This window comes from Chiloscyllium plagiosum, unplaced genomic scaffold (genome assembly GCF_037043375.1).
Source record: "Chiloscyllium plagiosum isolate Xiang-an unplaced genomic scaffold, Cpla_swu_hap1 HiC_scaffold_15, whole genome shotgun sequence".
Classification (NCBI taxonomy): domain Eukaryota; kingdom Metazoa; phylum Chordata; class Chondrichthyes; order Orectolobiformes; family Hemiscylliidae; genus Chiloscyllium; species Chiloscyllium plagiosum.
Window position 1 is genome coordinate 2828665 of NW_028270153.1, and position 12219 is coordinate 2840883.

Genomic DNA, 12219 nt, shown 5'->3' on the forward strand with positions numbered 1-12219 from the left:
GGTTGAATGTGGCCTTCATTTCAAGAGTTGTTACTCTCCCGTCTCACACTCAGCATCATTGAGGATGGGAACATTTGTGGAGTTTGCAGAACATAGATCTGATCTGCTGGTTGTGGGATCACTTAGCTCTGTCTATCATTTGCTGTTTATGCTTGACATACTTCACCAGGTTGACACCTCTTTTTCTTAAGTCTACCTGGTAATGTTCAATGCCCTGACTGACACAGGCCAGTGTGCTAAAAGCCTTTTTCACTGTCCTGTCTACCTGTGACTTCACTTTCAGAGATTTCCTCACTGTCTACGATACCACCTATTTTAAAGTCATCTGCAAACTTACTAACCATACCTTGTACATTCTCATTCAAATCCTTGAAAGAGGTAGCAACTAGCATTGGGCCCAGCACCGTGCCCTGAGGCACTCCACTAGTCACAGGCCTCCAGTCCAACATGCATCCTCCCACCATTAACCTCTGCTCTTACCAACAGGCCAATTATGTATCCAATTTGCCAGTGCTCCCTGGATTCCATGCGATCTAACCTTCCAGAGCAGCCTACCATGTGGAACCTTATCAAAAGCCTCACTGAAATCCATATGAGTATGTCTACTGTCCTCCCCTCGTCAACCTTCCTGGTCACTTCATCAAAGTACTCTAACAAATTTGAGAGGCATAATGTCCCACGCACAAAGCCATGCTGACTACTCCTAATCAAACCCTGCCTTTGCAAATGCAAATATATCCTATCTCTCAGAATATTCTCAAGTAACTGGTGATTCTTTGTCATTTCCTTCATGGCTCAAAGATGTCTCCAGTGCTGAGGTGACCTGTGGACTAACGAATGTCCTTTCCTTGCTTCAATTTTAAAATTGAGAATGCATTTTGCCTTGTACATGGTCCTTACCACCTGGATTCCAAGACCACACCTAGAATATTGTGATCAGTCCTCATGTCTATGCCAAGGAAAATTTACTAGAAACAAAAATAAATTGCTGGAAAAGCTCAGCGGGTCTGGAGCATCTGTGGACAGAAATCAGAGTTAATGTTTTGGGTCGAATGTCCCTTCCTCAGAAAATTTACAGGCATTGGAGGTAGTCCAGAGAAGGTTCACTGGATTGATTCCAGGTATAGAGGGATTTTCTTTTGAGAAGCAGTTGAGTAGGTAGGACTTGTATTCATTGTAGATTAAAAGAATGACAGGAGGCCTTTTTGAAACATACAAGATTCTTGGGGGAATTGACAGGATAGGTCCAGAAAGGTTGTTCCCCCAGAGTCCACAAAATCAGGGCAGCTCAGTTAGGACAGAGATGAAGAGGCATTTCTTCTCTCACAGGTAATTAAATCTGTGGAATTCTTTACTACAGTAGGTTGTAGAGGTTCTGTTATTCAGTGTATTCACAGCTCAGATTTTTAATCAGTAAGGGGAAAGGCAGCAAAGTGGAGTTGAGGATTATAACGTCAGATCTGATCTGACAGCCTTGATTGCACTAAATGGCACGGCAGACTTGATGGGCCAAGTGATCATCTTATGTTCCAATGTCTTATAGTCTAAAATCTTGAAACAAAATAAGCATCTCTTCATCTGCTCAGGCAACAGTCAGTTTTTAAAGTCTACTACCCTTCACTTTCTTTCTTTCAAAAGTATGGTATCACATTTCTATACATTGAACTGTAACTGTCATCCATCTCCTCATTCCTTCTTGCCATCTCCTGCAATCTTTTGTCTCAGTCTTTATTCACTAAGAATCAACAAACACCATTAGTATTACTTGTTTATCCACATTCAATCATTTCCATAAAAATAAACCAATACCACATCTCTAAACTACAGCAAACCCTTACCAAGCTGGACAATAATCTGTTCTCCCCTAAACTTTGCTTCTTGTTCCTTGCCATTCTGCTGGATTAGGATGAGAAAGCGCTGAAATTTCAGGAGACATATACACACACAACAGAAATCATTGGCATGATAGTGTTAATATATTTCCTTCAAGATTGCAGGTCTCTGTCAGCAGGTTAGGTGCTGGTATACAGCATGCAGAGGTATGGGTACCAGATCATGTTAAAAAGTGAAACAGGCACCAACTTACTGAACTTGTTTTAACGGTTGCTTTCGTAACAGTGACAGATCGCATTCTCCTGCTGTGAGGGGGGGTTGTGTTCATGGTATTGCTTGCCTGCGGCATGTTTAGCCTGTTGACTGGAGTAGGAGGAGCACTGTCAGAACGAGGCCTGGAAATACCTACAAGAGAAAACGTACAGATGCAGATGGCACCAGCATTAACTCCAAGCTAATCATTAAACTCTTCCTGCCCACCAGTTTAGTAACAATTTGATGAGGAAACTTTTAGTACAGGACAGTTTGTAAAATACAGCAACAGTAAGAGCTGACTAAAATAGCTGGTTTCACTTATGCAACAAGTGACAATTGCCTTTGTAAATAAATTTATTTCAAGCACTGTACATGGTTACTGTGCAGAGCTATAATCTCAATTAAGCAATGGCAGCACCATGAAGATCTGATTAGGGAAGTACTTCATTATTTGCAAACAGTTTGTGCGAATTTAGGACCTAATGTTAGTTCTATTCTGCCTGGGGAAAATTGCTTCATCTCTCAAGTTAACTATTATATTGAGATGTGAGGATGCAAAGGGCACCTGCTGACAATTCAAACATTCTATGTGGTACACAACAATTAACATCTAGTACAGCCATTGGTCTCAGATAGTTAAATACTGAAATCTTAGGTAGGTCTTACACCACTCCTCTCCAAAGAGACACTCAGGAGTTACCCTGTCGCTGCAGTGTCACTGTGAAGTGGAAATGATTTTGAAGCTACACGAGAGCAGTTCCATATGTCCCAGTTAGGTAGTATGGGTCTTCTGCTACATCACTACAAACTGCTAAATCACTGCTTCGTCATTGAAAGTACAGAACTGTTTAGGGCAAATTGGTTGCAATATTTCCTGCTATATGCCAGGCTACACACCAGGCTGATAGTTGTATAATTTGTTTAATACTTGGAAAGGTATGAATCCTTTTCACATATTTTCCAAGCCCTGCATTACTGTGTCAGACTTGCTCCCTTTTAACTTTGTGTTCAGATTGGCAACACCTGGCACACAGAACAGAAGAATTCGAACATTGGAGGCAGAACACAGGAGATCACAATGATTTTGGACGGGGTAGAACATTTGGCCCATTCAAACACTGAATACTTTTTCTTTTGTCCCTAACGTCCCAATGTGGTGAAGATTAGTGGGAAGCCAGAGGATTCAGATGCCTTTAAAAAGCAGCAGAGAATAACTATAAAAAAATAATAATGGGGGAGAACTGTGACTTTGGACCGTTGGAAAATGAGGCTGCAAAAGTAGCAATGGGAACAAAAGAAATCATGGAGGAACTGAAGAGGGACTTTGCATCAGTTTTCACAGTAGATAACGCTAGCAGCATACTACAACTTCAAGTGAGTCAGGGCACAAAGGTGAGTGCAGTGATCATCACTAAGGCGGTGGTGCTGGGGAAACCGAAGGTCTGAAGGTGGATAAGTCATCTGGTCCAGATGGACTAAGTCTCAGAGTTCCGAAGAAGATAGCTGAGGAGATTGTAGTGACATTGGTGGTGACCTTTCAGGAATCACTGGAGTCAGTGAGGGTCCCAGAGGACTGGAAAATGGTTAACGGAACACCCCCGTTTGAGAAGGGAGGGAGGCAAAAGGCAGGAAACTATAGAGGGGGTTTGCCTAACCTCAGTTGTTGTTAAGATTTTTTAAGACTTTCATTATTAAGGATGAATTGCAGTTTACTTGGATGTGCATGGTAAAATAGGGAAGAGTCAGTATGTCTTCTTCAAGGGGACAAATCTATTCGAATTCTTTGAGATAACAGAGAAGAAGGGCTTATGCCGAAACGTTGATTCTCCTGTTCCCTGGATGCTGCCTGACCTGCTGCACTTTTCCAGCAACACATTTTCAGCTTCTTTGAGATAACAGGCAAGTTAGACAAAGAATTTCCAGAAGGCCCTTAACAAGGCGCTGCACAGGAGGCCACTAAATAAAGTAACTGCCCATGGTGTTAGGGACAAGGTACTTGCATGGATAGGGGATTTGCTGACTGGCAGAAGGCAGGAGTATATGTGGAGACCACAACGTTATACATTAACGATCTTGACGAAGGAACTGAGGGCATTTTTGCTAGGTTTGCAAGTGACACAAAGTGTGTTGAGGAAGTTGGGAGGCTGCAGAAGGACTTGGAAAGGCTAGCAGAACGGGCAAAGAAGTGGCAGATAAAATACAATGTGGGAAAGCTCGAGGTTATACATTTTAATAGCAAGTATAGAGATGTAGACTATTTTCTAAATGGGGAAAGGTTTTGAAAATCTGAAGTACAAAGGAACTTGGGAGTCCTAGTTCAGGATTCTTTTGAGGTTAACATGCAGGTTCAGTTAGCAGTTTAAGGAAGACAAATGAAATATTAGTATTCATTTCAAGAGGGCTAGAATACAAGATCATAGGTGCGCTGCTGAGGCTGTAGAAGGCACTGGTCAGACCACATTTGGAATCTTTTGTGGGGTTTTGGGCCCCAAATCTGAGGATGGATATGTTGGAATTGGATGGGGGTCCAGAGGAGGTTTACAAGAATGACCCTGGTGATGAAGAACTTGACATCTGAGGAGAGGTGAAGACTCTGGGCCTATACTCGATGGAATTTAGAAGGATGAGTTGGGGGGGATCTGATTGAAACTTACAGAATACTGGGAGACACGGAGAGAATGGACGTGGAGAAGATGTTTCAAATAGTAGGAGAGACGTGGACCTAAGGGCACTATGGAAGATTGAAGGAACAACCCTTCAGAACTAAGATGAGGAGAAATGTTTTTAGCCACAGGGTGTTAATCTATTGAATTTATAGACCCAGATGGCTATGGAGGCCAAGTAATTGCGTGCATTTAAGACAGGGACAAGATAGGGGAACAAGGGTTACAGGGAGAAGGCAGGAGAATGGGGTTGAGAAACATATCAACCATGATCAAATGGGGAGCAAACTCGATGGGTTGAATGACTTCATTCTGGTGCTTGATCATATCGATCCGTGTATTCGAAGAGATTTCAAATGTCTGTCTTCTGTTGTATCTTTCATGATGTGGATTACTAATGTCAGGAGCTTGAATAATTGGTGGATGATTGATAAATGACAGACTGATAAACTTGGACCTTTCAACCTTGAAAAATGATAACTGAGAGCTGTTACAAAAGGGGATAATATACATGTGCATCAGTTTGACAGCAGAATCACAGATTGATTAGAAAAAATGTCCCAGTCTGTCATTTGAACTTGGGCTGGAAATGTGTTGCTGGAAAAGCGCAGCAGGTCAGGCAGCATCCAGGGAACAGGAGAATCGACGTTTCGGGCATAAGCCCTTCTTCAGGGCTTATGCCCGAAACATCGATTCTCCTGTTCCCTGGATGCTGCCTGACCTGCTGCGCTTTTCCAGCAACACATTTCCAGCTCTGATCTCCAGCATCTGCAGACCTCACTTTCTCCTCATTTGAATTTGGGAGTTAGTTTTAAAAGTTTCAGGGTGAAGAGTTGGGGTGGGGACCCTCTTCAGACAGATGAGTCATAAGTCATCAGCTACTCAAAATGTAAAACTGTAATAGAATATTTTCTTTTGTTGCTCGAGGAATAGAATATAATGTGGTAGGAGTAGTACTGCAATTATGTACACAGTTGCGATGAGACCTCATCTAGGGTATCGAATTCAGTTTGGCACCACAAACAGGGAAAGACACGAATGCTGAAGCTTTCACAGCACAGATTCCCTAGAATTGCACCAGAGCTAATTACACTCGTTTACAGAGGATTATGGGAGTTGCTGGATATGGTTATAAAACTACTGTGGGGGAACTGAGAACAAGGGTCATAAACTTAAAACTAAAGCTAGACTGTTCACGTTGATAAGATTTTGAGAAGGATGGTGGAAATCTGAAAAACTCACCCCCTATAACATGGAAAAAGTTGAAGAGGTCAATTGAAAATTTCTAAATTAAGATTAATAGATTTTTGTTAGGTAAAGGTATTAAGAGTAATGCTTCTAGGAATTCTCATGCGTGTGTCTGTTTGACTTGTCCTAGGATGGATGCATTGTCCCAGTCGAAGTGGTGTCCTTGACTCACTCTCACTAGTATCCTCACATACAGATGAGCTGAAAATGTGTTGCTGGAAAAGGGCAGCAGGTCAGGCAGCATCCAGGGAACAGGAGAATCGACATTTCGGGCATAAGCCCTTCTTCAGGAATGAGGAAAGTTTGTCCAGCAGGCTAAGATAAAAGGTAGGGAGGAGGGACCTGGGGGAGGGGCGTCGGAAATGTGATAGGTGGAAAGAGGTCAAGGTGAGGGTGATAGGTCAGACTGGGGTGGGGGTGGAGAGGTCAGGAAGAAGATTGCAGGTTAGGAAGGCGGTGCTGAATTCGATGGATTTGACTGAGACAAGGTGGGGGGAGGGGAAATGAGGAAACTGGTGAAATCCGAGTTCATCCCTTGTGGTTGGAGGGTTCCGCCGCGATATTAACCGCCACCTGAACTCCCCCACCCTCTCACCCACTCCAACCTCTCACCCTCGGAATGCGCAGCCCTCCACTCCCTCCGTTCCAACCCCAACCTCACTATCAAACCAGCTGACAAGGGAGGCGCGGTAGTAGTTTGGCGCACCAACCTTTACACCGCTGAGGCCAAACGCCAGCTCGCAGATACCTCCTCCTACCGTCCCCTTGACCATGACCCACCCCCCACCACCAAACCATCATCTCCCAGACCATCCATAACCTCATCACCTCGGGGGATCTCCCATCCACCGCCTCCAACCTCATAGTCCCACAACCCCGCACCGCCCGCTTCTACCTCCTGCCCAAAATCCACAAACCTGACTGCCCCGGCCGACCCATTGTGTCAGCCTGCTCCTGCCCCACCGAACTCATCTCCGCATACCTTGACACGGTCCTGTCCCCCTTAGTCCAAGAACTCCCCACCTACGTCGGGACACCACCCATGCCCTCCACCTGCTCCATGATTTTCGCTTCCCTGGTCCCCAACGCCTTATCTTCACCATGGACATCCAGTCCCTGTACACCTCCATCCCCCATCACGAAGGATTCAAAGCCCTCTGCTTCTTCCTTTCCCGACGTACCGACCAGTACCCTTCCACTGACACCCTCCTTCGACTGACTGAACTGGTCCTCACCCTGAACAACTTCTCTTTCCAATCCTCACACTTCCTCCAAACCAAAGGAGTAGCCATAGGCACCCGCATGGGCCCCAGCTATGCCTGCCTCTTCGTAGGATATGTGGAACAGTCCATCTTTCGCAACTACCCTGGCCCCACCCCCCACCTTTTCCTCCGCTACATCGATGACCGTATCGGCGCCGCCTCGTGCTCCTACGAGGAGGTTGAACAGTTCATCCACTTCACCAACACCTTCCACCCCGACCTCAAATTCACCTGGACAGTCTCAGATTCCTCCCTCCCCTTCCTCGACCTTTCTATTTCTATCTCAGGCGACCGAATCAACACGGACATCTACTACAAACCGACCGACTGCCACAGCTACCTGGACTACACCTCCTCCCACCCTCCCCCCTGTAAAAACGCCATCCCATTCTCCCAATTCCTTCGAATCCGCTGCATCTGCTCCCAGGAAGACCAGTTCCAAAAACGTAAAACCCAGATGGCCTCCTTCTTCAAGGACCGCAATTTCCCTCCCGACGTGGTCGACGATGCCCTCCACCGCATCTCTTCCACTTCCCGCTCCTCTGCCCTTGAGCCCCACCCCTCCAACCGCCACCAGGACAGAACCCCACTGGTCCTCACCTACCACCCCACCAATCTCCATGTACAGTGCATCATCCGCCGTCATTTCCGCCACCTCCAAACGGACCCCACCACCAAGGATATATTTCCCTCCCCTGCCCTGTCAGCATTCCGTAAAGACCACTCCCTCCGTGACTCCCTCGTCAGATCCACACCCCCCACCAACCCAACCTCCACACCCGGCACCTTCCCCTGCAACCGCAGGAGGTTCAAGACTTGCGCCCACACTTCCCCCTCACCTCCCTCCAAGGCCCCAAAGGAAATTTCCATATCCGCCACAGATTCACCTGCACCTTCACACACATCATCTATTGCATCCTCTGCACCCGATGTGGCCTCGTCTATATTGGGGAGACAGGCCGCCTACTTGCGGAGCGTTTCAGAGAACACCTCTGGGACACCCGGACCAACCAACCCAACCACCCTGTGGCTCAACACTTCAACTCCCCCTCCCACTCCACCAAGGATATGCAGGTCTTTGGACTCCTCCATCGCCAGACCACAACAACACGACGGTTGGAGGAAGAGTGCCTCATCTTCCGCCTAGGAACCCTCCCACCACAAGGGATGAACTCGGATTTCACCAGTTTCCTCATTTCCCCTCCCCCCACCTTGTCTCAGTCAAATCCATCGAATTCAGCACCGCTTTCCTAACCTGCAATCTTCTTCATGACCTCTCTGCCCCCATCCCAGTCTGAACTATCACCCTCACCTTGACCTCTTTCCACCTATCACATTTCCGACGCCCCTCCCCCAGGTCCCTCCTCCCTACCTTTTATCTTAGCCTGCTGGACAAACTTTCCTCATTCCTGAAGAAGGGCTTATGCCCGAAACGTCGATTCTCCTGTTCCCTGGATGCTGCCTGACCTGCTGCGCCTTTCCAGCAACACATTTTCAGCTCTGATCTCCAGCATCTGCAGACCTCACTTTCTCCTCACATACAGATGAGGAAGGTCACCATTTCGACTGGGACAACACATCCATCCTAGCACCAGTCAAACTGACACACACACACGTGAATTCCTCGAAGCATGGCAACTGGACCTCTATCAACAAACACATTGACTGGATCCCATTTACCATCCCCTAAGAAAAAGAACTGGAAATGACATCATGGGAAATGTCGTCACCACAGGAAATGACATCACCAACCCAAGGAAACCTAAACTCAAATAAAAAGCGGGCCATACCACCAGTGCTTCACCAGAGGATCACTAACGATGTTACCTGTCATGGTGACGAAACATCTGAAACTGAACCTTCCATCTCAGCAAGCAAACTTACATCCAGAAGCTCAACTTGAGTTACAAATCTTCTCAAAACCTGCTAATATATATTAGTCTTGGAAACATCGATTGGCTAGAATGCTCCTGACCTTTAAGGGTTATGCTTCAGAAACACAGCTGGCATTCCCCGAGATTCAATGACTGAAAACTCGAGAACTGACAGCCAATTTTATAGTGCAGTACAAAGAAATTTTATCTTAACCCAGGAAGCATTTTTTTCCATACAAAAGTAAATCCTGTCCAGAGGCTGTGAACATTGGGGGCTCAACAAAAACCTTCAAAATTCAGGTTGACAGTATTAAGTATCAGAAACATATCAAGGGGTGTGGATCAAGGGGTGTGGATCAAGGGGTGTGGATCAAGGGGTGTGGATCAAGGGGTGTGGATCAAGGGGTGTGGATCAAGGGGTGTGGATCAAGGGGTGTGGATCAAGGGGTGTGGATCAAGGGGTGTGGATCAAGGGGTGTGGATCAAGGGGTGTGGATCAAGGGGTGTGGATCAAGGGGTGTGGATCAAGGGGTGTGGATCAAGGGGTGTGGATCAAGGGGTGTGGATCAAGGGGTGTGGATCAAGGGGCGTGGATCAAGGGGCGTGGATCAAGGGGCGTGGATCAAGGGGCGTGGATCAAGGGGACTGAAGCAAAACACAACCATGACCTAAGTGAATGGTAGATTGGACAAGGAAGGATTAATTGTTTACTCCTAGGCGTACAGCAGATTTTAGTGAAGTGTGATGTGGAGGTAACAAAACTCTCTGCCCAATGCCATGGCTACACAGACACATGCTTCAAAACACCACCCCAATTTAATCTCATTCTAAAAGTCGCACAGGAGCATCAAGAGAAAGCGTAAACCTTTAAACTAGAATGATCGTGACGGTCCAAGCCTTCTGTACCCTTGTTGACTCTTGGAAATAGCTCTCCAAATACATCCATTCCATTGCTCTGAAAATTTAGCAAAAATCCAATTTCCTTTTGTCACAACATGTTTCCATATTTTCTACTGGGTACTCGCTTCATTATTCCCCCCACCTTTCCATGTATCAGTGATGCCTTCCAACAATGAAATTACCCTCTGATATTCACTGTCAAAATTCAAATTCAGGAGGAGTTGCGAACTGCCCCATACCCTGCAGGCCCACTGCCTTTAGGAAAGTGCAGGTATGAGAAAACTGGAGGGAGAAATACTGACTTCAAAAATGTCATAAAGTTGAAAGTAATGTCACTTCACCAGTACCTTCAATTATTAAAGGGACAAAGATTTCATATGGCAATAGCTTTCACTCAGTTCTTAGTCAGCAATACCATTGATCTGTGAAATAAGAATCAGCACCAGTTTATAACAATTAACATTCATTTATACACAAGAAGAAATTGAAAATCAGGGAAAAAAATAATCAGTGATATCCTGCATTGCTACCTTTTGTGGAAACAACTTAAAGATGCAGTATTCTTAGAGATTGATTCGCAATACATTTGTAAAACTGCTTTCTATACTCCACCTTAGACCAAAGTAAAAACTATTTGGGAAACTGGAGATAAGAATGTGCTCTGAATGGATTAGTCAGACTGTTGCTGGCCATCAACACTCTAGTCAGATAAGATTGTTGCAAATTTGTAACATTTGCTGTGCAAGCTCTAACCTTACACAGAATTTTACTTCATCGAAATAAACCATTCAACCCAACTGATCTGGGCGAGTTGGAATATTCCTTGAAAGCCTACTCTCCCTTACAAATTTTTATGATATGTAACTTAGAAGTGCAAGGGTTCAGCATGGGTTGATCAATACTTGAATAAGCAGCCAAATTAAAGAACGATCCATGTTTAATAAAATGAAAATAATACAACTGTTCTCCATTTCACTTCCACACACAAAGTGTAAGGTACAGGTTTATGGCTAGACTTATGGGGAAAAATGGATAATGCACTTGTGGCATGACAAGATATGAATTGGAAATAAAATCCCTGATTTCCAATGAGCCAATTTCGTTTGGAATCGCAAATATGGTCTGAAATTCTTCCCCCAATCTTGCATTTCCTTAAAAGTTTATCATTTACATTACTCAAGCTAACATCTTTGGAAACTGAAATACTGACTACAGAAATGGACAGAAACATAGGCATGTTTTAGACAATTATTCTACTTATGGTGATATTGTTTAATATATTAGTCAATCTAGTGAGATGGCTGAGGAGCAGAAGGATGGAGTTCTCTAAAGAGGCAAAGTACACTAAGTAACAAGGGATGATATTGTAGCAAATACCAAATACATGCAGACTAAGCAGTTTGGTATTTCACTCAACAGAACTTAAACCGGAGCTAAAGCGTGCTGCACTTAAAGCAGGAAGCCTGCAACTTGAACTAGATGACATGTTATGCAACATTTTACTTATTGTAATGTCTCTTAATTTTGAATTCCTTCAATAAGTTTTAAAATTGTCAATGGCAGGATTAGGTAAGAAAACACAAGCGTGTCAAAATGGGAGTGTTGTTTGCTTTTGCATGGCAATAATAATCAGAATACTGCAGCTTTAAAAATCTTGTGGTTAAAATGAATCAGATTGGCAAGAAACAAGGAGTGCAATGGTAACCCTTATATCAGTTTTAGTGTATTGATCAGTGATGGAATGTGCCAAATGCTCAAGACTTTATACCATAAGGGGGTAACCTTTCCCGAATGATATTGATCCTTGCAATGCCTATGGAACAAAAAGAAGCATGGCACTGTTTAAAAATACAAACGTTTTCATTGTGAAGTTCAATACTAAAGTTTCGAAAACTTAAATCTTGACCAGAAATAATACACAGCATATTTTTTTCAGCTACTCACCAAGTAGTCTTAAAATCTGACAGCTTAGGAACTGCCAGAAGTGCACCTTATAAACATGAAACTGTTCAAACCGAATCAAAGTGGCAGCTAAATAATTCTGAGTTTCTGTTGCAGTTATAAAAGGGCAAGAGCCAAGAAAAAGCATACTTGAAGAAAAGTGACCATGTCCATAAGTAATTACAAATTCATTATTCCCAAACATGGTGATCAAAAATGTTCTGTTATCAGGCACAGGGAATG

The 12219-nt window shown here is 44.4% G+C and overlaps 1 protein-coding gene across 12 annotated transcripts in view; it reads right to left on the minus strand.

Moving 5' to 3' along the window:
* The window catches only part of ralgapb (Ral GTPase activating protein non-catalytic subunit beta), a 144150-nt gene that overhangs the window by 91363 nt on the left and 40568 nt on the right, over positions 1 to 12219 (minus strand). For 8 of the 12 annotated variants that reach the window (XM_087994682.1, XM_087994681.1, XM_087994677.1 and 5 more), the window contains exons 8-9: positions 11804 to 11848; positions 2087 to 2238 (exon numbers count right to left, since the gene is read on the minus strand). In XM_087994682.1, coding sequence (XP_087850808.1) covers positions 2087 to 2238; positions 11804 to 11848 — 197 coding nt within the window. The remainder of the gene's footprint in view (positions 1 to 2086; positions 2239 to 11803; positions 11849 to 12219) is intronic. The other 4 variants (XM_087994683.1, XM_087994679.1, XM_043710959.2 and 1 more) reach the window with 1 other exon arrangement.